General features: G+C 41.3%; 1 protein-coding gene across 3 annotated transcripts in view; it reads right to left on the bottom strand.

Annotated features, from left to right (window-relative positions):
• The window catches only part of EGFLAM (EGF like, fibronectin type III and laminin G domains), a 74278-nt gene that overhangs the window by 27797 nt on the left and 19039 nt on the right, over nucleotides 1–27442 (bottom strand). For 2 of the 3 annotated variants that reach the window (XM_035310596.1, XM_035310595.1), the window contains exons 3-10: nucleotides 26854–26937; nucleotides 25139–25165; nucleotides 20801–20918; nucleotides 20045–20180; nucleotides 13351–13517; nucleotides 4506–4621; nucleotides 3942–4278; nucleotides 1209–1309 (exon numbers count right to left, since the gene is read on the bottom strand). In XM_035310596.1, coding sequence (XP_035166487.1) covers nucleotides 1209–1309; nucleotides 3942–4278; nucleotides 4506–4621; nucleotides 13351–13517; nucleotides 20045–20180; nucleotides 20801–20918; nucleotides 25139–25165; nucleotides 26854–26937 — 1086 coding nt within the window. Of the gene's footprint in view, nucleotides 1–1208; nucleotides 1310–3941; nucleotides 4279–4505; nucleotides 4622–9346; nucleotides 9447–13350; nucleotides 13518–20044; nucleotides 20181–20800; nucleotides 20919–25138; nucleotides 25166–26853; nucleotides 26938–27442 lie in introns of those variants that run through there. The other variant, XM_035310597.1, reaches the window with a different exon arrangement.

Here is a 27442-nt window from a genome sequence, read left to right as displayed (position 1 = left end):
TGTGGAGAGGCCCCTGCTGGAGCAGGCTGTCCCCCTGCAGCCCATGGGTCCCACATGGAGCAGATCTCCACGCTGCAGCCCGTGGAGGAGCCCCCGGTGGAGCAGGTGGATGTGGCCTGGAGGAGGCTGCGGCCCATGGAGAGCCCCCGCAGGAGCAGGCCCCAGGCCGGAGCTGCAGCCCATGGAGAGGAGCCCACGCAGGAGCAGGGGTCTGGGGGGAGCTGCAGCCCATGGGGGACCCGTGCTGGAGCAGTTTGCTCCTGGGGAGTGGACCCTGTGGTACAGAGCCATGTGGGGGCAGTTCTTGAAGAGCTGCTGGCTGAGGGACCCCACGTGGAGCAGGGGCAGAGACTGATCGTGAAGGAGTGGTGGAGACAAAGCATCATGGACTGACCACAGCCCCCATTCCCTGTTCCCCTGCTCTGCTCAGGGTGATGAGGTGGAAGAGGGTAGATGAGGGGAAGGTGTTTTTAGTTTCTTTTCTTTGTTTCTTGCTTCTCTTGCATGTTAGTAATAGGTAATATATATATATATATTTTTTCTAATCTCCCTGTGCTGAGTCTGTTTTGCCTGTGACGATAATTGGTGAGTGATCTCCCCGTCCTTATCTCAACCCTCCAGCCCCCACCATCATATTTTGTCCCCCTTTCCCTTTGAGGAGGGGGAATGAGAGACTAGCTGTGGTGGAGTTCAGCTGCCCAGCTGGGTAAAGCCACCACACCTACCACATAGGACCTATAGCTCAAGTAGCCCAGTATCTTGCAGGTGTCCCAGACTTCAGAGGTGGAAAATAATGCCTTCTTATGTACTGCAGCAGAGGAAAGGAACTCTGGACCGAAGGCAGTCTTTTGCTCAGTATAAGAAGATCACCCAGGTGTACTTTGGCCTGTTGCTCATTCACATAGCTACAGACCTGCCAGTGTTCATTGCCACTACTCTGTAATGCCTGATAGCGCTAGCCTCAGGGACTCTCTCATGCACTAATCGCTAATAATGGGCTAGAATAAATATTCTAGCTCAGATTACCAAATTAATTTGCATTCATTGGATGTGAAGCCAGATCTTTAGAGATGAAGTTTACATATAGACTCACCACAATTGCATTATAAATTATAGTGAAGCTAAGTTACCATTCCACTGTCAGTAATATCAGAATAAGACAATAAAATTTGGAGCTCCTAACTGAGCTTGAAATTGCTTAAACTTACCCTGAATTCAAGGGTAATTTGAAATGTCTGATAGGAGTTTTTCAGTGGTTCAAATGTGATGTATGAGTAGCCATAGAACTGAGGATACTGGATAATAATATCTGAAAAGCAAAGACAGAAATTTGGTTTAGCAGTTTTCTCCCATATAAAAATCGATATACGCATTTAGCACTAAATAACATCAGGTGAAAATGCAAGGCAGAGTTTCTCCAGAGACAGCCATTACTCAGTAGCAGTCAACAATCAGTTAACCTATTGCCTTGTCCTCCCACCACCTTTCACAACTAACTCCTTTATTCCCAAGGATCTGGTAAACTTGGAAAGAAACAGGATACTAAGGGCCAAATACTGCTCAACAGTTTAATCATTGGCTTCAGTGGAACTTTCTCCAGGTTTTCTTTTCTGTTACAGAAGACAGAATCTGTCAACTTTACTACTATATTTATCTCCTTTTAAGAATTCATTTATTACAGAGACAACAAAGTAATTTTCTGTTTTGCAGAATTACAAAAACATATGGGAAATGTGCACTGGGCCAGGCTCCACGCCTCATTAGTCACTGCCACTCCATAGCTGCTGTGTCCAGCATCCAGAGAATCCTTGGGTGGCTCCGAGGAGCCCAGCAGCTCCCATTCAGCTCAGAGCAGACAGTCCAGAGAGGGGTGGGGAAAAGAGAGTCCCTGAAGGCATCTCTCCATCCTTGGGTGTAGCAGTGACCCTTCATATTGCTTGTCAGCTGGCATCATCGACCCTCAGCCTTTGTTGTCTTATGTTACAACACCATCCCAGCTCCAGCACAGAATAAAAACAACAGAGAGAGAGGTCTAACTGCTACCTTTGTAGCTCATTTTCTTTATAAACACAGAGGACAGACACAGTTTCAGACCTGAATTTTTGCCATGGATATAAGTCTAATGAGACAGGAAGGTTGAGGAGTCTTATTATTTCTCTTTTCTATTTGAATATTCAGTGAATTTTACTTGCATATTTGGATCTGGATATAGTTTCAGCTTTTTTTTTTTTTTGTGTTGTTATTAAGGCAAACAAAGTACATTTGAGACTGAGGTAGAGAGAATTGGTGCTATAAACCTGAATGCAACCATAAGCATATAGGATTAACTCATGCCCTGATCACAAACAGCACAGACTGGACCAGAGAGCCATACAGCTGTTTAGTGTAAAAAAAAAAGTCTGTTTTCAATCTAGTTTATATAGTATTTAACAATACTGGCTGCTGAGGAGAAATAGGGTACAAGGCAGTATTGGTACGTGATGCTACTGCTTACCAAGGAATAAAAAATTCCCTTGTGAAAAATGGTGGTTTTTGACTCACATTAACAAACCAGTTCTACAGGCTGTATACAGTTATGTCAGTTTAAATACATCCTTGACTTCTCATACTTGATCAAGGCCAAAAATCACATCTGCAGCTGTTCCATGTGGCTGAGTCAAAACAGATTTTTTTCAGAATGAGCACTCTCTACTCCAGCACTGGGAGAAGAAGCACAAATACCTCCAGTGCCTGTATCTCTGATGCACAATATGTACATCAGGAATGTTCAGAATGAGCCTGCAGAAGAAATGCGTGTTCTTGGTGGTCTTCCTTTGCTGGTGGGATGTCACTACGACGAGTAACAGGACAGTTCCTCAGCACTTCTTGCATTCATCACTGACAATAATACACAAGTCATGCCACCATCCCGATAGAAAGGGTATCATTTCTCTATCATTCTCCTAATTTACTTTTTTTGCTAGTTACCGCCATTGATTGAAACATTCTTTTGTGACTTTTAGCACCTGCTATCAAGAGTTTGACGCTTGATGGGGAAGTGATGCCTGGGATGCTGAGTGGCTGAGAAGGTAAGTCCACCACTTTGAAAGGCCGTGATGGGTCATCTCAGGCACGTCATGTAGCTGCTCCTTTGGGGCTGAGCAGATCTAGGAGACACAGCAAAGGTAGGTGCCCCTTCCTTCCCCCTGCACAGCCACACCTCTCATTTTCCACAATCTCTAGCATTCATCTGACCCCTTGGTGATCAAAGCAGCAGAAAAAATAACTCCAGGGAAAAAAGAAACCACTAAGATTTGTTTCTGGCCAGCTAAGTGAGCTAAACGAGCTCATTAGGTGATAAGCTGATGTTAGACCTGGCAAAAAGGAGAGGCTAGGTCTCAGCAGCAGTGGTCCAAGAGGGCTGAATGCCCCTGCTGAAAGCTGGGGAAGACATGCATGGACCTTGCCAGGCCCAGGTGCCTACCGCCATGTCTTGCTCCTTCTCCATCCCACTCCCATATGGGGGAAGGAGACTTAAACTCCCCCTGCACAGCTACATGGGGTCTGCATTAATCTTTCCCTGCTTTATTAGAGTAATTTCTTCGAACTTACTTGAGGAAGGAAAAACAAGGGGATTGGTCTGAACTGGGACATGGAAGCTGCTGTTGTCTTTAGCGATCCTTTAAACCCATCTGTTTATCCCAAAAATGTACTTCCGTTGGTTTACCTCACAGCTGCTCCTTGCCTCAGACAAACAGAAGCCAGCAGGAGAGCAGAAATCCACCTCCAGCTGGTCTGCACCAGCCTAGGCCACAACCTGGGCGACAGCCAGGCTCTCCTGAATGCTGCTGTCACTGCAGGGAGGCCACAGACATTTGGTTGGCCAACCCTGGAGAGACACTTTGAGAGCCAGTAAGGAAGCACAGACTGTCGGACAAGGAGCTCAGCATGCAGAAACCTACCTTCAGTACATGTCTCTCCTCCCTTCCCCAAGTTGCAGTGGCAGCGCGAGCCTCCCCGGTCATAGTCATTGACACAAAAGCTGTCTGCAGAGCAGATGGTCTCGTCACAGGAGAGATCAAAGAGGCGCAATTCAGAATACATGCCACCCCTTCTCATGGCCCTGGCTGTAGTTGCCCTCACTGTGGTAGAAGGTCGTGTGGTGATGGGAGTGGAAGTGGTGGGCTGAGAAGTGGTTGTAAGGAGCCGCGACAGGAGCCTGGAACTAGACCCTGGTGTGACTTTGGTTTCAACCAGAAATTTTCTGTTGCCTCCTTTGATAGCAGGGAGAGGTCTGAGCTGAAGGGAAAGAAACAAATACAAATTCAGTAAAACTTATGTTTCTACATGGAAATGAATTGAATACTTTCAAAGACATGGATCTGAAGTAACAAATTCATCCTCACTGAAGAAAAAGAAGCAACCACATTATAATATCTGAGCATATAATATCTGTCTGACAAGACCAGACACTTTAAAAGACTAAAAAGAAAACAGAAATGTCAAACCGGAGTCTTGAAATTTACCTCTTCTATGTAAATGTCATAGTCTGAGTCATCGACATCAAATCCATCATCATCACCAGTGACTGTCTCTGTGATATACCGATGCCCATAGCTTCCGCTTCCTAACTCCTCAGAGCCTGAAAAGATACAACTAATATACTCAGTACATACGTTTTTTCTCTTTACATACAGCAACTCAAATCTTACCTGCCCCTGGCTCAGCACACTGAAATCAGAAATGGTGTTAATATTCATTCTGTATAGGTGATGCATGTGTCAACCAGAAGATGGGACATGTTGCACAAGTGATACATGCACAGCAAACCAAGTGAAGACCTCCATTTAATCACTTCTTATGTTTCTTTAACAAAGTGGGAAAAAATCAGTTCTCCCACTGCAAACTGAGTTTTACCTAACATTCCTCCAGGAGAAAGGCTCTGAATGTTTTTCAGCATGAACCACAGTTTAATAACTGTATTGTTTTTAGACCAAACCTTTCCCTTTTACATATACGCAGTCCAGTGTTCACCCTGCTGCCAACCAAATACTGGAACAGCACAGGAGGTACAGTTAGCTGGGGCTTTTCTGGCACACTCTGCTTTATCTGCTTATAATGGCTCCAATGCTTCTGAAATTAATACTCTAAGTGTATTTTTAAGTTGTATTTTAAAATGTAATGTAGCACCTGGAAAACAAGAAAGGTGCACAAACACCACTTGCTTTTTGTGTGTACATCTGCCTCTCCCTGGAGTGCAGAGCAGCTCATGCTAGGAATTGCCATTTAAAAATATAATATGATTGATGCAGAAAATATCTGTGTTCTTCTGCACTTTACACAACAGATCTGTTTAAACATTGCTTTTTAGCTAGTAAAATTTACCTGAAGTCATAAGGAAATATAATAAAGGTAACTGCATCACTACCATTCCTTGACATTTCAATAAGGTTAACAACATAAAACATATAGTAACCAGTGAAACAATGGACTTCATACATAGGCCTTTTCCATAAAATATGTTACAGTCACTTAAAAACAGCACAGGTAATCCTTGCTTACAGAGGCTCTGTATGGGCTGACCACGTGTACTTGCTTGTTTTAGCAGCCACAAGCTGCCCAAGTTTTCCTGCGAGTTACCAGGTCCTTCCCACCACAACAGGCAGAGACACAAAGTCCTGCTGGGCCAGGGCTGTCTGCAGGAAGGAGACCTGACAGCGCAAAAACACCAGCAAACCACTTGGTGGTAGTGAGAGCTCCACTGCCACCACTGAACAACCTGATGGAGCCATCTTACAGCAAAAGATAATGAGGCTCAGCAGACTTTTTGGACAGTTATGTAATCAAGCATATGCACACCAGATATGAGTGCGTGCCCTGGCTGGCTCATTGGCCACCTACCACGCACTCCTGCAGAGCTACTCAGCAATGTGGTTCACATGTTACATCAACACAAAAAAAATGCAGAGCCAAACAAGCAGAGGTAATGCGGCACACACATTTCCAAGCAAAGCAGAGTGCTAGACCAGGAAAGAATATGTATAAGCCTCTGCACTCTAACATGCATACCCGATCATCTATAAATAATACAATTTAAGTGTATATTAAGTAGAAGTACACAGCATAGAGTCCTACTAACGGAGCTAAGAGAATTCATAATGTTACGGCTGGTGATGAGATGAGGCCAATTGGACAAGCTACAGACAGATTATTTTTGCTAGTAACTGAATGCACAGGCAAAGAATGACTGTTAGAGAAATCGGCTGCACATTTGCAAACTCCTCCCAGTCCTGCAGTCATTATGGAAAGAAACAGGTATTCGCAAAACATGGGCACACTTCATATTTCCAGTATTCACTTGAAAGTCGATAAGATTAATTAGCACAACCAGATAATTTTACTCTAGGTAGTCAAGTTGACCACTTCTCCTTCATCTGTCATTGCATCACAATCTTTTTCTCTGGCAAATGCAATTTTATATGACATTAATTTCTACAAAAGAATTTCAACATGCCCAAACAGAAACCTTACAAATGAGACTTGTAGTTTACTGGAAAGTGTATTCATGAAGCAGAGCCCAGCACTAACTCAGCTCTTAGCAGATGCAGCAATTTTCAGCTGACTGGAATACTCTTCCTTTTAAGTCAGGTCTGTAATATTACTTCTTGCTCTTCTAAGTAGAGTGCTCACATTGCATGTCTGAAAGTACTTCAGAACTAATTCAATTCTAATGGATGAAACTGTAATTTACTTAAGAGCAACAGAAGTAATAAAACTAAGTTGGGAAAAAAAAAAAAAGAAAAGAAAAATTGCACATTACTGATCAATCATATGTCAAGGCAAACAAACCAATCTGTATTCAGGCTGTGATACATAACTTCAATTTTCTAATTTAAAGGGACAAGCTACAAAATAAACATCTGTTATAGTCCAAATTTTGACACATTTTTTTATCTTCTCAAGCAAATTTTCTATTAGCTTAATGGATTTATGTTCAGTATAGATGGTAGGAATGAAGTAATCTAGACAATGAAGCATCTGTATATTCACGTATACAAAAATATTTGTTCTTAGTTTTGCATTCAGATATGCAAACTAGCTTAAATGTATAATACATTATTTTAATGCCATGCTGTTTTGCTCAAGTGTAACGTTCGGCCAACCGTATCCTGGGGTGCATCAAGCATGGATGGCATTGCTAGTAGGGCAAATGAAGTGATCGTCCCACTCTACTCTGCGCTGGTGCGGCCTCACCTCGAGTACTGTGTGCAGTTCTGGGCACCACAGTACAAAAAGGACATTCAACTGTTGGAGAGTGTCCAGAGGAGGGCGACGAAGATGGTGAAGGGCCTGGAGGGGATGACGTATGAAGAGCGGCTGAGGTCACTGGGCCTGTTCAGCCTGGAGAAGAGGAGGCTGAGGGGAGACCTCATCACGGTCTACAACTTCCTCACGAGGGGGAGTGGAGAGGCGGGTGACCTATTCTCCATAAACACCAGTGATAGGACCTGCGGGAACAGGGTGAAGCTGAGGCAGGGGAAGTTCAGACTAGATATCAGGAGGAGATTTTTCACTGAGAGGGTGGTTGCACGCTGGAACAGGCTCCCCAGTGAAGTAGTCACTGCACCAAGCCTGTATGAATTTAAGAAATGTTTGGACTGTGCACTAAGTCACATGGTCTAAACTTTTGGGTAGACCTGTGCAGTGCAAGGAGTTGGACTTGATGATCCTTATGGGTCCCTTCCAACTGAGAATATTCTATGATTCTCCTGTCTTGAGTGAAGTTATCACTGAACTATATCAATAGCCACCAGCACACAATGAGACCTGGTAACTTAGGAGACACAGGCAGTTCCCTAAGCAGAAGGTGTGCCTCTTTCACCTGGTAGACCAAGATGTACCACGCTTTTCCAACAGAAGAGCTTGGAAGATGGCATATACCCACAATTCTAAGCTAGACAGTGATTTCTTTTACTCTATTGAACAGGCAAAATATTCATATTCTTGAGAGAGCAGAGCTATGGCTTATTGTGTCTTGATAGAAAAAAAAACTGATCTGAGGCCCCTCTTCAAAGACCTTCAGAATTTAAGTTTGGCATCACCAAGGTGCCCTAATATTCACAGACCTCTAACATGGCCTAAAATCCCCCTACTTGTTCTCCCAGGTCCTTCTAAGTTTCAGCCAGCACATGCTACATTACTCTACCTGCCAACATGCAAGCAGTTTTGGTAAAGCAAATTGCATCTGGGAGCAAGAAGGGCAAATAATTTTGCTCCTACCTATACATACAGATCAGTAGACACAAAAACAATGAGACTATCAAACAAACCACTGTCTTCTCAATGGCTTTGGTCTGCCTTGCATTTGGTGTTGGCTCTTTGGATGTGTCATGATACCCACATGGAACGTGATGCAATAAAACTACAAAACAAACAAAGCAGAGAAGCCAGCAGCACTAGCTGTAGACAAACCTCCTTGCCAGCCTACTTAGTGAGAGCACTGCATAGCTTTGGTGGTGAGCTCACCTGATAATGGGAGGCAAATAAACGAAAATAAAGCAAAGTGGTACACTGCAAATGCTGAAACAACTCCAGAGATTATGTGTGCCATATTTCATTAAATCAGTGTTTCAGTGTACAAGAAGATGAAGTCTGTTTAAGACTCTGTACCAGGTCTTATAATCCTGTTTTATAATTAATTGGAAAACATATGGGGGGTCCTGAACTGAAGACTGCTTCTTTCCAAATAATTGGGGACTAAGTTATACCAAAGATATTTTTTCAAAACAAAGAGAAATCCATACAAACTTCGTTTTGCCAACTAGGTGGCCACTGACATTCTGATCAGGAGACATACTGATCACTAGACACAGAAGAGGGTGGGAGATAGACCAAAGCAAGCAGATTGAATGCAGTGTTAACAGACTGATCGCCCTCAGACATAAGACCTAACAGGTTTAAGTCCAGAATACATCAGGGCATTTTATCTGAGTTTTGTCCCTGCCAGCGATTCAGAGTGAAGCACTGCATATCTCTTGGCCTGTCTCTTGCTTTTTGTTCCTATTTGTGTAACGGAAACCATAAATACAAATGCAGCCTTTGTAAAGCCTTCGGAGATCTGTGGGAAATAGTTCTGTAGAATACCTCCATCTACTATCTTCAGGACACATCACCATCACTTAAATCAAGGTTTGGGCCTGAGGGACTGCTCTTTTCCTGTGCCTGAGCCTCAGCAGACACATCCAAGCAGCATGCAGAATATTTAAACACCTGTGCCAATGTCTTTTTCAGCATGAGCCGGAGTGTACGGATGCCCCATTTGTAAGAAGCCAGGCAGTGATGGCCAGGCCCAGAGGAAGGGATGTACCTGAATTAAGCATCCACTTCTGTCATGTTAGCTGCAGAGACAAGCAGGAGGGTATTTTTAACAGAAGATGCTTCCTCTGTGAGTCTGGCAAAGCTCAAGGCTGGTGACCTTCCAGGCACAGTGCAAAGCCCATCTGTTTCCCCAGGAGATGAAGGGTATTTGAGTGATGCAGGTGAGGACACTTTGTTTGATTCTCTGGGACAGTTCATTACTTTTGTTATTGCTAAACTTCATATGTGAAAACTTTTGTTTTCAAGTCAAGTGTTCATTACACTTTGAAAGATTTGATATAGAAAAAAAAAAATGGGGGGGAGGGAGGGGTAAGTGAAGTAACTATAACCTGTGTCTGTAATTAAGAAAAGCAACAACAAGTTGATTTATTACATCGTTTCCTTCTATTAAAAAATGAAAACAAATCACAAATAAATGAGAACCCTTAGGGAAACTTGCACTCTCTTTCCTCTGTGGAAATGGATCAATGTAACATAAACTAAACATGCATTTTTTTTTACTAGGTAAAGGGGTAATGACTGATAATCAAGGCCTCATGTTGTACTTGCAAGGATCATGGGAGGTCTGCCACATTAGGTGATAGACAGCAACCTTTCAGAGGAACATTTAAGCAAGCAAAGCCAACAGTTTCCTACGCTGACCTGAAACAATGCAGTCAGAAGTACTACAAATCCAGCCATCTTTGAGACTAAAATAAGAGAATAACACATGAGAATGAGATAAGTGCCAGCAGGAAAAAAGACCAGGTAGCATGGGCCCAGTGTCTGCAGGACTCATTGCTGTTGCAGCCTGCCTGCAAGAGCTGTGAGGGACTACACCATGCAACAGGAATTCTGAAGGTGCACTGCATTTGAGACAATGCTGGGAATTTTCTCTTCAGTTAAAATAAGCATCAGAAGGATACTAATTATGTTAAAACAAGCAAAACATCCAGGATACACAAAGATAAAGCTACAAATTTAAAAATCTAAACACACTAGACACCTGCTCACCAGCACTATATAGACAAAGTGTAGTACAAAGGACACAGACATTGTATGGATTTCTGACAGCTCCCTAAGATATTTCAGGTATTTCTGAGCAATACCCAGACAGTCAGAAAATAGCACCAAATATGTGTGGCATGTTTCACTGCTTACATAGGAAGAGGAGCTACAGTAATAATGAAGGTAGTAATTCCTACAATGGGCACCCTGAAGAGCGAAGATGCTCCAATTTCAGACATGCCGACATCAGTCTGACACCTTTCCAACAACAGTAGGTGACTAAGAGCTATCTGTTGGCACTTGGAGAGATTCAGCCATCTGGTGCCATCTGAGATGCATTATGGTACGTGAGGCATCCCCAGAGGACTGCAGGTGTCTGGGAGAGGTGTGGGAGGCACATGCCCTCCTGCAGTGATGGCTGAAAACCAGCCAGTATAACCCAGAGGATCTCAAATACATCAAATGTCAATATCTGAGCAACAGAATTTAATGATTAGATAGGCCAAAGAAGAGAGCAATTGCCCTTCTGGCTACTAGAGGAAGGAAGGTATTTTAGTACCTGAAGAAAATATGAACTAGGAGTAAGTTTTACCTGATCATTCTTGAACTGAATGTGCATTTTTCTGTCACATTAAACTTTTCAGCTTTTTAAATCACATTAGGCTTTTGTTTGTTTGTTTTGAGGGAAAAATAAATGATCAGGCTATGCACTACTTTAGGTGAGAACATTTTTTTCAGAGCTAAAGTTTAGCTTTTCTACTAATATATAATGTACTCCTGTGTCTGGTTAACATCAAACCACTTTCTTTTGCAGACATCACATACTAAAGCCAAATGAGAGCTTTATACTTTACACTTCCTGAAACTAATTTCTAAGGGCATGCATGCTTTGCCACCTTTGAACACCACTTCTCACTCTGCAAGAAGAAGGCTGTTTTGAAGAGAGTTACCCAGAAAAAGATACCCCCAGCTTTCAGGCGTGGTGGCTGTTTTGAAGCCTTTTTGTAAAATCTGTCCTGGAAACCAACACTAGACTGGGAAAGCAACTAGATTTGCATTCTCCAAAGGGCCCAGGGTTTGTCAAAGTAGCCCTGAATTTAAGTGACCAGGTGCAGAGCTGGGTGTAGGTGCAGGACCTCAAGGACATGCAGAAGCTCTGCCTGTTCATGAAGGTCTTCCCCAAGCACTGCCAGCTCTGTGGTGTAGGCAACCAACCTCCTGGTCTCTCATTCATCCATGCACCTACCACAGACCAGCAAAGAGTTTCTGAGCCTGTTCATGGAGCTGTGCAGCATCTACAGCATGGTCATTCTTCAGATCTGATCCAGACACACCAGTCAAGCTCATGCCCAGTATGAACCTCTCTAGAAATCAGTGTTTATATACAGTAGGTGTGAGTCTGACTCTAAGCCCTGCTGACAAAAATCCTTGGCTTAGAGCCATCTTGACTGGTTTCTGCAGAACAGGCAGTTTCCAATTTTCAAACTTGCAAAGTGCCTTTCCTAGAGCACTACAGTAATAAGTGCAGTACAAAGACTACTCCACGCTTATTAGCTGTATGTTTTCTGACCAAAGAATGCAGACGCTCACTTCCAGATATAAACAGGATACTAAACAGCACATAAGCGTGCTTGAGGTGGAGGGAGCTGAACCTTGAGGATCCAAAGCCAAGGAATCCCACAGCACACTGCACCTTCATCATTTTTATAAATATTTGCCTCAGAAGTTAAACTTAGAGTTCAGCTGCCACAATAAACTTCATGCAGATTGTTTAAGGGATTCAAAGCATGGCAGAGGGGAAAAGCAGATGAAATCTGCCTTAAAGGGTCAATGAAGACAAGGGATTTCAATATAGGGAGGCAACCTAGATATAAATCCTGGTTAAATGGATCATTAAAGATGCAGTTCACATTTTTGCAGTATGCAAATTGTTCTTGCTGAGTTCACAATCCCTCCTGAATATCAGCTTCTCATTTTCTACCGGTTAATTAAAGGTGATTTGCAACTGAGTGTACAGGTGAGAAAAGAAAATAGCCAATCTTGTAGCTCTTTTTTAGAGTTCATTAATGTGATAAAACTATACCCAAGCATTTTCTTGCCTGGCGTTCTATCCCCTGTAAATACCTTCAAAACTGTGCCTTACAGTACTGAAGCTTTTTAAATGTAATAAAAAAAGTTCAGCTTATTAAGAATATGATCTTGTTAGTCCACATTATCTACTATCTTGATAGCCTCCGGTATGGACTCTGTTTTTTCATACAGGTCTTAGATGTGCTCTGTGTCAGCTTGGTTAGGATGCTCACACACAGCTACAGCTCTGGGGGAGATGATGAGCAACAGCATCTCCAAGTCAGCCCACAGAGGTAAGTTCACTGGCAAGGGATAATACCCTAAAAAGGCCACCAGGAGAGAGCACAGGACCTCCTCCGTATTGCAATGTGCATGGCCTGAATGACTGCAAAAAAGTGAATGCATTTTTGAATGCACTTCCACTTTATATTTTCCTACATGGCTTATGATAAAAAAAAAGGGACCATTACCTGTTATATCATTATTCTCATGGTTATGCTTAGTAGTATAACAGCCTTACTACTCAGAAAACAGAAAAGATTTGCTTTCGTCAGAGTTGTTTAAATTATACGTGTACTATATACAGTTCAAAGAACTAAATAAAAAAAGATAAACAATAGACTTGTCTTGCTCATCTTTCCCCATGATATTCACTTGTAAGTTCTGCAGGAAGACGGCACAGAAGTCGGTAAGCAGTGATCCAGAAATATCTAGCAATGACCTCCAGAACAGAGAAACAGCACAAGAGCTTTACAAATCTTTGCTTGTAGCTCAATCTTCACAGGATGCTGTAAGCACTGTGGACAGGAACAAGACCAGGTGTTGGACCAGGGGTGCATGTGCACCCTTGGCTTGGAGAAGGACTCTTTTCCCAGCTGTCCACTACAGGCTGCCCCCAATATAGAGCTTTAATTAGAAAATGGTGGCTTTACTCACTGAATGTTCGGACAACATCACTTGGTGCACTGGAGGGGCTGGATCCGTAGGAGTTTGCTGCTCGGACGGCGAACTGATACTTGGTATTTGGGAGAAGTCCCTTCAGAACCATGGACTCCATCTGGATCTGCTCTCTTATTACAGTCCAATTACTGTCAAGGTCTGGCCTTCAGGATTAAAAATAAAAATAAAAGATAAAAATAAAAAAAGGAAGACCATAAATAATTAAGGCTAGCTGCATTTAAACTTTCCAGGGAAATATACAAAGTAAATGAGATAGAAGCCTGCTAAATCTTGACTGAAATCCTTCAGTCTTAAGAGGCCAGGCTGTGCAACCACCAAAGCCTGTGAGATGGAAACACTGCACTACACAGGGATATATATATATATATATATAATAAAAAAAAAAAAAAATCTGCTTTTGCTTATAAAGCCAAGGAGATGTTTTAGAGGACAGTTTGAAAATTAAATTCTGTTTGTCTTCTTTTATGGATTCCGGGTTCACAGTTTTTGAGTGGAGGTACATCACCAGCAGTTCCCAATCTCCTCTTTCGCTGTAATGTAATACTTGGAAACAGAGGGAAAGATTCTGATTTATTTCTAAAAGGTTGTGCTTTAATACCACTGAGTCCCTTCAAACATACACAAGCACACTAGCAGGATGAGAATCTAGCATTTGATTTCCCAGGCACCTAGGTTAATCTACCCACACTGGAAAATCTGGATCTAGACCCTTCTCCCCAGAAATTAGAAAAATACAGAACAATAATGCAGAGAACCTGGCCTATGTATGTGGAATCTGAAAAAAATAATAATAAACTAATTAATTAAATAATTAATCCCATAGCCTTTGGGATATGCCTACTTATATGTTGATCCATACTGGAAGCCAGCTGCCGATAAATGCCTGCGCTGTGTGCCACTACCATTCAGCTGACATCAGTACAACCATTCACATGGCAGTTTCATCTCAACACAAACGTAGGAAAACTAGAAATGCTGAAGTTCAACTGCAGAGGAATATGTGAAAGGGGAAAGGCTACTTCAAATACTTTGAGAGAGCATCCTGATGCTTTCATACCATTTCTGCTCTCACTAGAAGTGGTCTCATCAAGGAGGAACATGGAATGAGAAGGTAAATGAATGTAAACAAAATCAAAAGTAAACATTAAATCCAGGCCACCCAAAATATTCACATTGAAGCTTATGATAGTAAAAAAGGGATAGAAATGACCTTTCAGAGAAAATTATTCTAGTGTCCTTTTCTAAGATAGCCTTGTGGTATTTATTACAGGAAATGACCTCGAAGTGCTCCCTGATGCTACTGATGTTTACATAGGACTAGCTGCAAATGTCTCCTACAATATTCCAACAAAAACTGTAGCACAGGGCAGGCATTTTGTATTTGTTTATTTGCAGCTGGAAGGAAAAGCCAATGTTAATGTATGTTTTCTTTTATCAGTCAATACAAGATTTATTGATCACCAAGGTTTCATTTCTTTGTGCCAGCACGGCAGACGCACTGACAAAGCTGTAGCTCCCAGCTGCCTGGCTTCTACACAATGGCACACAGGATGTGAATATTGTATTGTCTCACTATAAATAAAATCAGACAAAAGAACAAGATGCAATGACAGCTAAACAGACCATCTTCAGTCACTTTCCATCACCATTTCCTGGTAGACAGGAGGGCATTTATTTTGGCTATTTTTTCACTGTTTCCCTCCCATGTTTTTGATGCCCAGGCCAAAATGAAAATGTATAAATGTTTTCCAAATGAAAGCTGTTAACGTTGCTTCCATCCACATGCTTACTTAGAAGCATGTTCTCAGTTTTCCTACACACATCTTTTTTTGGCTCTAATTACAATCCAAAGAATTCCTACTCATTCAAAAGTGCCTTACAGTGGCTTTGCTACAGAGCCTGCCAGCATCAGTGCCCAACAGTGAGGGACCCAAAGGAGGCGTTACTCCCTGCAGAGATTTAGGATAAAGCAACGCGACTCCACAAACCACAGGCTAGTCTTCAGCTTCACCGCCTCTCACAAGACTTCCTTCTACAGAAATGAGTAACAGAGGAAATGTCTATGAATGTGTAAGTGTCTGCAGCTGAAGGAGGGGGAAAAAGAGATTTATCGCCTGACCTTTGCTATTTCTCCAGAACGTTCCCTGTGTGAACAAATCTGTACAAGACGATAAAATGGCAAACAGATGGGGAGAGGAACACAATGAACTCAGCTGGTGAATATGCTCGGGGCAGCCAACTCCTGTGTTTCCTAAGCTCAGAACATTTTGCTGAGTTTCACTTCATGTCAAATTTCACACCAGAAGGCTCACTTTGATGCCACTTTTCTCAACTTCTCACAGAACCACCTTCCCTGGACCAAGTACAGGTTTGCCACCAGCTGGAATTGTGCAGGGCTGCTCCAGAGGATGTTTTTGAGCACAAGGCATTATCTGCTGTAGAAGTCACAGCTGTGCATCTCCATGCAGAAATGATATGCAGTAAGAACCTGAACAGTGAGAGAGTCAGAGTGTTTTTAAAATAATAAACATAGGGGTAAAGTTGATAGGACCGGACAGATAAAAACCAAGAGTAGAATTCTGTCCCAGATATGCCCTAAACATTTGGGTTATTCCTTTATGTTGTGATCTGGGGAATCATTCAGCTCCATAAGGGAAATCTTTCTGATGTGGATAACAACAATTTTATACTCACTTGAACTTCCTTTTAAAAATCACGTGGAAATGATTTAAGAGTAAAGCACCTGCTTATAATCAATTTTTAAAATGTATTTCGGTGCTCTTCTATGGCGTGTTTTTACTCATCTAAGTTCAGATCTGCAAAATACCTTTTAAGATATTCCTACAAATAATAAATACAATGACAAGTACTTATTTGGTGTGGAAAATACTGAATGTAGAAAATAATGCACTATAGAATATTGTTTTTAGTTACTATTACTGTTTAGCTTTATTGCGATGCTTTCTACAAAATATGCCAACCACTATACTAGGTCAACAGAGGAAACGTAGACTATCTTCTAAACATATTCTTTTGTTAAACCTTGTACTGATGGTAACATTTTTTAAATATTTCCTTAATTTCTGCATCTAATTCTCCTCTTTCTTCATTAATTAACTTTTCAGGGATTTAACCCTTCGAACAGAGAGATAGGTGTTGAAACAGATACATCTCTTCCATGAATTCATCAGGAAAACTGTATAAAAAGTGTGTGTGGTGTTTTTTGTTTGATTGTTTGTTTTGTGGGTCTTTAGGAGGTGTCTTCTCCATTGAAACTGTAGTTTTGGGTTCATTGCAAATGAAAGCAACCATTGAACCACTACCAGAACTCATGGTCTGGAAGTTCCCAGCTGACTTACTAAAAAATTACAATTCCTGCCATATATGAAAGTGCAACTTTTCTATGTTCAGCTTTTTTTCCAGCTCTGGGATAAAAACTGGTACATTCAAATGATTTCTATTGGGAAAGAGACAAACTTTTCTTTAGATGTTTTGACCACGTTTCAGCATGAGATATTCAAATATGACTGTCTGATTCAGCACAGCACCAGTGACAGATAGCTCAACACAAAATGGATTCAAGGATAAATCTTTTTTGGAGGGCAGACTTGAAACTAATCAAGAAATCTGCTCATCTCACTATGCTGAGTCTCCTCCATCCTAACATCAAAATACTGATAAATCTCCCCAGTTTTATCGGCAGAAGCTGCCTAGTTCATGGCAGCAGAAGTCTCATGTCACTACTGAGATGTTGAAAAGTTTTCCTGTATGTCAAGACTAACAATGAAAGCTATTGACTCTATCAGCAGAAAAAAGAAAGCAACCTACTCCTTTTAAGGGATATGCTGCTGAAACACTTGTGGTCCTGTAGAAGACAATAAAAAAATGAGTAAGTTTTTCCCAAGTTTAGAAGACTGGTAGGCATTCAATAGATTAGACATCTGGGTATTCAGGTGAAAATACCTAGGGCATTTTTGAGAGGGTGTTTTTGTTTGTTTGTTTGTTTGTTTGTTTGTTTAATTTATACACACATATATATATATATATATATATATATATCTTGCAGATAAAAGCCTAAACTAAACTAAAGTCCAGAATGTTGTTATAGGGACTTCCATAAGAATGCTGTTTGCCATAAAATATCTCTCGGTATAAACCAATAGACCATTCACCCTGTGTCTGCAAGCTTCCAAAGACACCAAGAGTTATTTCAAGTTCAACACGTTTTTTTATAGATTCTGTATGAACTGTACTGATAGCAGTGAGACCTACAGTCATCATCCTGATTTTATGCACTTAACCAAACTGGGAGTGCAGAGCCTGAGTTATCCCAGCCCACTATATATCTGATAACACCCATGGCCCTCCACTGCCTACAGCAAACCAAGAGCTCCCAAGGGAAAGCATGGTAGTGCCTAAGTAAGGGTCCAAATTTAGACCTCGAGCAGAAGGAGACGGCAGGTTAGCTCCGTTCTGATGACAATCTGGTACGTGCAAACAATCAATGTATTGAATGTCCATGAGGTTCTAATCCCTGATATCACAGCTGAAAAAAATAAGTGTTTTTCCCTCATCTCAGTCTCCCAGCATTGTTTTCTAGGGTAAAAGCAATAAAAGTTCTAAGGGGAGCAAAATGATTCAAACAATGTCATAGTTTCTAGAGGTTTGTGCTGTACCTAAGAGAAATTACAGGTTTGCATAAGACAGTTACTTATTTTGCAAAAGCTCAGTATCAGAATTATATTTCTTTGACATAAGAGGACTTATTTCTAAACTTGCTTGCACTGTTTTGATTTGGTTTCACATTGGTTTAATTTCAACAGCTTTATCTTGTGTTAATACTCTTCACAGTAATTAAAACTATACACAGCATAAGACAATGAACCTTAAAGTTAAATCTTTACCTCTAACTTCCATTAGGGCTTATGGCTCACTGAACTTTCTCCAAATATATACTCAAGCTTCCAAGTCTAAGAGAGTATAATCCCAAATTTAACAAATATACTTCAAGCTTAGCTTTAAATCTCAAACTAAACAGTGTAATCAAAACATTGTGCTGATAGCAAATTCTTTCCCAAAGTCTAAAAACAACGAAACACTGAAATTTCAATTACTCATATCTCTTGACTTAAACAGTGAAGGCACCTTTCTACCCTCTGGTTGAAAAACAACCAACCAGCCAAACAAAAAAGGTGCACTTCTGACATACCAGGTGGAAATGACAATGCCCACTTCTTCCATTAGTGGGCCCCTGGTGCCAAGAAGACGTGTATGTAAACCTGCAGGGTCCATTTTCTGGTAAGAGCACAGAAGCAACAGATGTGCAGTCAGTCAGACCCCAACAATATCCCTTTCCTATCCACTGAGTAAATGAAAGTTAAGAGATAGGAGAAGAGAGAAATACTCAGATAATGATTATGCTGGAAAAAATAGATATTGAAGAAATTGCATGATAATTCTACAGTAAAGTTTACATTATGGCCATAATATATCTTCACCCCTCGTGTCCTGCCTCCCAGCACAGTGAACATTGGATGGCTTCCCACTAAATATGGTGCATTTCAATTCAAACACAAAGTGCAACGTGAGTTCACAAGCAGGCTTTCAGCTTGGGAATTCTTTTTGTTATATCAATATTGTCTAGATAGTAATTGTACTTTAAGCACTGAAAACCAATAGTTCTTTCTGTCTGTTTTTACAACAACTAATCTTTTTAAAAATGAATGGGTTTTTCTGAAGAGTGACTTTTTGACCTCTACAGCTTAGAGTAGTTAAAGAAGCAATTCTCTCTTCTTATCCAGAAACCTCACCTAAAACCTGTCACCGTGTGTTCACCCAAAGGATTAAACTTCCCAAAGCTGAATTTTGCACTCACAGTAAGAGTAAACAGAGGGGTAAGCACATGAAAATAAATAGCTTTGTATGCAAATACTAGCTTCTACATGCATATGAACAGCCAGGTACAAATATGTCTCTGAGCATCCAGATACAATCACCTGCTCCTGACCCTTTATATGTATCTCATAAAAGCAATTTGCCTGGTAACTTTTCACAATTTATGTCTATTACTGCAAAATCTGGAGGGTTCAACATAAAAGCAAAACCAAACCCAAACAATACAAAACATCCATAATTCAAAAGAAAGGTCAGTACTTCATGGACACTTGATCAGCATTGGAATCAAACAACAACTCTGAGTCCTGCAAGTTCAAGACTCAAAAGGCTTTTGTCAGTTAAAACCACCAGACATACTGAGTTTGCAGTCCCTGTATTTTTCCCCATAGCAGTCAAGGGCACATCTGCTCGGGGGGAATGCTCTGCTATAGAACCTTTTCTCACAGCATGATTCAACAGAGGTTGATGACAGAAGAAAGTTAAAACTTTGTTTATCCATTTTTTTTTTGAGGGAACAGATTAAATTAGGTATTCTTTTCTTCAATCAAAAGGCAGGACTTATTGGTGATTTTACATCAATTTCGATTATTTCTGGCTTTGTCTTTAAATTTTCATGGTAATTCAACACACATCGAGAATGAAACCTAGTGTACTGTATAATGCAAGTAAATAAATAATGAGAAGAAGCTATACCCAGTTTGATAGCACAGCTTAGAAAAAAGAAAACAAATGTAGTATCCCAACAATGAAGTTCACACTCCACTGGAAAACTTGCCTGATAAACTCCACTATGTAGTACTGGATGGGTGAGCTTCCTTCGCTGTCCCCAGGCTTCCAAGATAATGCAACTTCTGAATCAGAGACGACAACGATCTGGGGCTGATAGGGTGGTGCAGGGGGCATGCAGTTATCTATGCCAGAAGAAACAAAACAACATTACAGGTGCGGATGGACAAATATACATAGAAATCCAACATTCACAAACTTAGGAATCAAATCTATAGGCTTCTTCCTTTCCCTGTTGCCCCTCTAAAATCCCACACCTGTAGAAAAATAGTAATAAAATTTTGCAGTTTTGCTCATTACAGGGATTTATGTGTGCATGCCCTGTTGTGTTAAAGAAGTGATACATGCTGGGTTAAAAACAAAGGTTTTCTCAAATGGTCTAGCAGGAATTTATAAATGATTCATAAGGCATCCCAATATCAGATGGCTGCTGTCCTTTTAAAATACTCATGACAGGATCACCTAGGTTGAAGACCTTCAAGATCACCATCAGCCTTAGCTACTAAGTCCCATTACCAAACCGTGTCCCTCAGTGCCACGTCTACACATCTCTTCAACACTTCCAGGGATGGGGACATGTTTCTGATCACTTCTATCACAGATATATTCAGCCCTCTGCTTACCTATGGCTTTGGGCTAATTGAGGATATAACACAGTCTGTATTTATGTGCCAGTGTTGTGAAAACCCTGAACTGACCCTGCCCTGCCAGCTTTGCAATAGAAAGCCATGTAGAGAGGGTTTACCTTGTGATAAGGTTGTCACATCTCTGGGCATGCTGGGCCGTCCTTTCCCTGCCCAGCCATAGGCACCAACACTAACGCGATGTGGGGTGCCAGGCTTCAAATCCCCGATAACAACTTCCTACAAGAGCCAGGAGAAAACAAGACAAAAAACATTGTGAAAGCTCTTCCACACAACTGCGAGCAGCACTGGGATCTGACATGGTATTTTCCATTCAGCCTCCTCAAGCTTAGCTTGGAGACAACAACCACAAACACCACCACGTGCTTCCCCGCAAGCTGCAGCTCCCCAGGGGAATCCATGGGGCTGACCTGGACCAGTTTCTCTGCATAATTCACAAGGTTGAAGAGAGTTTGCATTCTCTGTCATGCTTTTGTTGATGGAGTTGAAGTCACGTACTGTTCCCTCCCTTGAGCCAATTGCTGGGCTTTGTAATCAGCATAATCGGGTGGTTTTTTGTTCTTTTCTTTTAATTGCAGAGACCATAGGAGCTTCTGAAAATGAAGCAGCTTGCAGCCATGTGATCTGATGATCTTTAATTTCTCATAGAGCAGACACAAATCCCACTACCTCTCATGATATTCCTAGCCTGCAATCCCCTTCATGCTACCAGCCTTGACATGAAGCAACCACTTCCTTTATTTGTCCTTCTGCCATAAACATGGAAAGATTAACCCACAGACAACTACTGTAAGAAAGGCAATGCTAACCTTCACATGAAGAGCTTGTTCTGCAGAATATTTTTCAGAGGAGCCTGCTCAAATCTCCCAGAAATAGCAAACGTCACCAAAAAAAATAAATTTCATTAGTGGCTGTTTGACATACCATGGATCAGCTTCAGACGTTTATATTTGTCCTTTAATGGAGCATGAGCACATGTGGATAAAAAATCAGACTTCTTTACCTGTAATCTCTTTACTGATAAAAATCCTAGTTTTATTATTTCTGACAGCATATGCAAGCAAACAGAAATACCAGGTTCTATGCCACAGATTGCTGTGATGTGAAAAAATACATTTATAGAAAATAGTTGCACAGATATTTTTTTATTCGGTTGGTTTTTGTTCTTTGATATTAAAAACATTACTCACAGTGCATGTGAAAATGTAGAGATCTCCTTTCTCTTCAAGCTGGAACAGACTTTAAACCTACATTTCCAGTTGCAGTAAAATAGTAAACAATCCTAAAATTTTATTATCTGCTAAACGTCCTTATGACGGTCTTTTGGACAAACTCTCCCTTTCAGTTCTTTGGGGACCGTATTTCATTACTACAACATCATTTAGCAACACCCTGCCATCTGTCATTTCTCTAACCATGGTTTTGGAGCTCTGTCACTGATTTCCTATTAACATGGACTGATCGTTATCCTGTTTTTCCATCCTTCTCCCTCTATCTGCCTCAATGATTTGGATTCATCTGAGAGAGATGATAACAGTGCTGAAAAAGTAACTGCCCAGAAAGAGGCAGCAAGAACACTCAAACCAAAATATTTATCTGCTTTCAGTGTCATAGCTGAGGTAACTGAGATCTTTCAAAATGTGATCTGATATGATGGCTGCTGAAAACCCAACACCCCTCCTATTGACAATAGTGATGATCCTGCTCCTGCCACTCCACCTGCCATGCCATATACGCTGTACATCTGTATTTAAATTGTGTGCATTTGTTCCTGCAAGCATCCCTCTTCATTACACTAATTCTTCTAAGAAAAATCTTTCATCATGTGTCTGACTGTCAGATTGCTTTCACACTTGCCTATCAACTTAGCCTCAGCAAACAGTATGGTATTGATGTATTTGCCTCTTAACTATTACCTCTCAACTCAAGACTACGAGAAACGAAACAGAATGAACCTCATTGACTGCAAAGCCAGTCAAAATTGAAGTCCTATTGAGATATTTAAGCTCAACATGTTTATCCTCAAAACCTCAGTAAAATGCTCCCTTGCTTAACACATGCTGAAATGTCTACCTGCCCCTTTCTTCCAGGGATGTCCTCTCTGTGAACACAGTTCTTTGATATACAGAGGCTGTCTTTGAGATCAAGTATCCTGTAACCTTCTAAAATCAAGATGTCAGTGAATGTGTAAAGATTTAGGACATCATCAAGCTACTCTGACCTGTGGCAATCTTAGAGCATTCCCAGATCACACCAGGGCAGTTTCAAACAAGATTCTGGAGAAGAAACATACCCCTGACTACCCAGGGGCCTGAGAGTCTAATTTCCATCTCTTCTTCTGTTTGTATTTATGAAAAGAGTCTTAAAAAAAAGTTTTTGGCATCTCTGGGGAGACAGCAGCACCACAGATATGGAAATTTAGGTGCTCTATTGAAGCTTTACTAGCACAAAATGCAATTTCTTGTCTTACGCAACACCCTTGCTAAAACCCTGCAAAATGACATCTGGTATTCTCATTACAATCTCACATTCTTGAACAGGGTGAAGCAATGTGATATCTTTTCTGCAGTACGGGAATCAGGTGTAGGCAGGAACTGTGTATCCCTCCCTGCCTTGTTGCACAGCCTGTGCTCCCTCCAGCTGTGCTGAAACTTTTTGTGAGGATGTGAACTACGCTGCCTCGCAGAAACCTGGTTTGCAAGATATTTTCCAGACAACCCATTTTCCATTTTGTTTTGTTTAAATAAAAATAATAATATTAATAATAAAAACCCACAACCACAAACATAAAAGCTTCTGGATTACAATACAGGTGCAGAAGCAGAGCTGTTTATAATGCCACTTGATCCCCTAACCACTTGTTCCCTGCTCTCAGCTGGTCACTTTCCATTTTGTATCTGTGTGTTTGGTCATCTGATAGGGAGCATGTTGTTTTCTACAGCTCTGTGCCAGACCTAAAACCTCCCACTTTTTAACTTTGCTAATTTTTCTTGCCTTTTTTTTTTTTTTTTTTCCTGAATATATATATATATTTGTGCTGATCTTCATAAATATTTGCAGAGTAGGACAAGAGCCTTAGTAAACGGTACTGCTTCTGTGTTTCTCCAGGCTGCTCTCATCTATGTGTACTATACTAAAATATGATGAAATACAGATATGAAACACTATCCACTTTGCTAACACCCAGGCACATGTGTACATGCACGCACAGGAGCAGGGCATCTCGCTATGACAGGTCCCAGAAAATCTTCTGAGAAAGCAGCGGGGTCGTACCCACACCGGCAGAGGAGGCTTAGTGATGGAAACACAAATTATGCAGACTTAACCACAAAGCTATTGCAGATTTCTGTTGTGTTTGGTATGAATATAACAGAAAGCATTTCAGCAAGAACACCACTTCCTGAGGATTAATGACAGTTGGGAGCTGATTAATTCCAGTCAGTCATACTTCTCCACATGTTCTCCTCACAAGTGTTATTTCTATCAAGCAGAAAAAAGGATGCAGCGTGGAACCTCAGATCCAAAATGCCATAATCCAAACTCTTCCCTGCTGGGATTGAACCAGACAGTCCTGTTTCAGGCACATCCTGAGGTCTCATCTGGGCATCAGCGCCTTACAGACCAAACCTCCCCTAGTTCTGATAGTGAAAGCTTTGCTGGATCCACCAACTTCACCGGATTTCTCCATTTTTCAAACATCTCAGGAAAAAAAAAAAAAAAAAAAAAAAAAAAAGCTGCAAAAGGTTGTTGACAAAGGATTTCAGTTAAACAGTTAAACACCAAAATCACTGTCCTTACCCTACCCCAAGCTCTTCTTTGCTTCCACCCTCACAATAAGTCAAATCTGTTGACTGCTCATAGGAAGCAGAATGGACAGGGCTGGAAATAATTAATGTGAATAATTCTCCAGCTGCATACCCATTTCAGACCTATTTTACAAGAGCTTTTGGTCTCTCACTCCTTCCTACTGGGCATCAGCATTGCTGCCCTCTCCCCATCCTCCTCCTTGTCTCCTCCCACCAGAGGAGCTCAGACTTCTTCCTCTCTGTCTCATCTCCCACTGCCAGGCTGCTTTGCTCTTCCCCATCACTGTCTGCCTACCTGTCCCCTCTAAGTCTCCACCACCAGGATATTGCTTGCTTTTTCTGCTCAAGCATAAACACTTTTGGAGACTAGCAGAAAAGTTTACCCATCTCTCAAAAGGGAGCGGCTTCACCTATAACAGTCCCCTCTCTTTACCTCTGGATTTTGAGCTTTAGCCACTATTTGTCACATTCTGACTACAAAAGATCATGTCTAAGTGCTAAGCAGAATCAACGTTGGAGATCAATAGGGAGATATTTTCGAATGTGAATCTGTGGAAAGCCCAGATCAGGAAAGTTCAGTCTTATTTTAAATCACAGCTGTGAATGAGCCTCGTGTGAAGCAACAATACTTACAAATATTGCTTGTCCTTCAAGCTGACCCTGGCAAAAAGAGAAATAGGACTTGTTAATGAAGTAACATACTAAAAAGTGATGGTAAATACAGATAAATAATGGGTCAGTGATGAAAAACAAGGCTAATGCTGCATCATACTGTATTCTTTGAGACTGTTATTAATCTCTGAGTACAGGGATGCAGACTCTGTTCTCTCAGTGAGAAAGAATTACTGTTGTCAGGATTAAGACAAAACAAAGTGCTGTTTGATCTTTGTTGGCATTTACAGCAAGAAGTTTTTTTGGGGGAGGTGAAAAAAGCAAGTAAGAAATACAGAGATAAAGACCAGAAGGCAGAAAACAACACATATATAGAGAAATAGTATATCATGGCAATGGGATGCTTTCATTCACCATGATCTCAGAAACCTAGAGGAGCAAGAACTGAGTGATCAAAAATTGCAGGAAATCATAGCATCCGTCTCACCCATGCTTCCTACAGAGAAGGCTTCTGAGCAGTGCCCAGCAAGGGTCAGAAAGTACCAGTGAAGTGTAGGCTAAGGAAAGAGAGGTGAGAAAATAAAGAAGGATGGTGAGCAGAAGAGAAAGGAGAAGAAAAATCAAATTGTGAAGAAGGATCACAAAATAAAGATCGCAGAAGCCTGCAATGCTCTGTGTGCACACATCTGCTTTTGATTCCTGTGCTGGAGGCACAGGAGTCTTATGGGCAGACTCTGCTCTTTGCAGAGCGCATTATGAAAGTGCTCCCTCACAGCACCCAACCCAAGACACTCCTTCACCCTCTGTCCAAGCAGAGGCTGGAAAATCACTGGTTCTGCCTTGCTGAACTCAAAGAGCGGGTTCCCCCCACTGACAAGATGCCAGTGTGTTTCAAGAACACCCTTTAAGAGCAGACAGTATTCAAACTACCCAGAAGCATCGAGGCATTGCTTTCATCTCAGCATTAATTGCTAAGCAGTGCAGCAGAAGAGGACAGGAGGCATTTGTTCACAAGTGGAGAAGGAAGGAGGGATTGGACAGAGAAAGGGAAGGAGGAGAGAGAAGGGGAGAGGGAAACAAGCAAAGTAGAAGTGTAAAGGACAGATAAAAGGACACACATAACTAAATGGAAGGGGGGAAATTGGAAGCAGTGAGAAAAAAAAAAAAAAAAAAAAAAAAAAAAGGAAGCTGAGAGAATCTTCTAGGAAGTGGACTTGCACAAACACAGCTAAAACAGCACAATTAAGTTTTAAATTCTGTACTTTAGGAGGCCACAGTCTGACACAGACACAGACACATAAAACAACCACAAAACTATTTATCATCTTCAACTTATACACTCAACTGTGTCAGACACTTCAATACACTGATATTTAGGTTTCTTGCTGTGCATAACAGCAGAGATGTGCAAATCCCCTTCCATGTGTGGAAGTTGTTCACTGAAAATGGACATTCACAATTAAAAGTTTTTCTTTCAGTAGATGTCAGAGGTCAGTGTTAGTAAGATGCCAGCAACTTCCCAAAGTTTTACATGATAAATTAGTCAGAGAATGAGAAGCAGAAGTGTATCACAGCTTTCTGCATGGATTACTGAAAAGCTTTATGATTTCCTTTTTGCACCATGCCCAGAGCAGATCTCGGTGTAATTCACAAGCCAGCAGCAACCAGAGAGCTTCATTTTCCCACTTGCATGCTCCACTCTGGTGCTCTTACTACTGATGAAAAGAAACACTCACCATGCTCAGCATATCCAGACTCAGGGGAACATCATGTGAGAGCTGTTTAACTGCTTTGTCACCTTCAACCTCTGAGTAGAAGACCTTGTGAAGAAGATATAATCAAGCCAGTTAAAGCAATACTACAATGCTTCACAATGATTTAAAAACAACTGCAATATTATCACATTGTGGACATCATTTAAGCCTGTGATCCTCTTTTCAAATGCATAAAAAGCTAACACCCTTTAACATTTTCTTCATATTTGCTAGAAATTGTCAGCATGACTAAAAGACAATCTTGTGGTGTTTATACTCATCTGATGTGAAACACAGCCCAGCTTTAAGGGCAGACTTGAGCTGACAACTTGAATTGTGCGTGATTTGGCTGTGATCAGCTTGGTCAGCTGCAGATTTGCGGGACTGGTCTGCACAAGTTTGGCATTTTATTTCATATAAGGAAGACATTATGTGATTATGCCATTATCAAAATTGCTGTATCACAAATGTCTCTCCTCACGTCTGTTGCCACATTCAGAAGACTAATGAACCAGGGAGAATTTGATTTCCTACACACAGAGACACTGAAATGCCAGAGGGCCAAAAGCTA

This window comes from Oxyura jamaicensis, chromosome Z, assembly GCF_011077185.1.
Source record: "Oxyura jamaicensis isolate SHBP4307 breed ruddy duck chromosome Z, BPBGC_Ojam_1.0, whole genome shotgun sequence".
Lineage (NCBI taxonomy): Eukaryota > Metazoa > Chordata > Aves > Anseriformes > Anatidae > Oxyura > Oxyura jamaicensis.
This window is presented reverse-complemented; position numbering and strand designations above follow the sequence as displayed.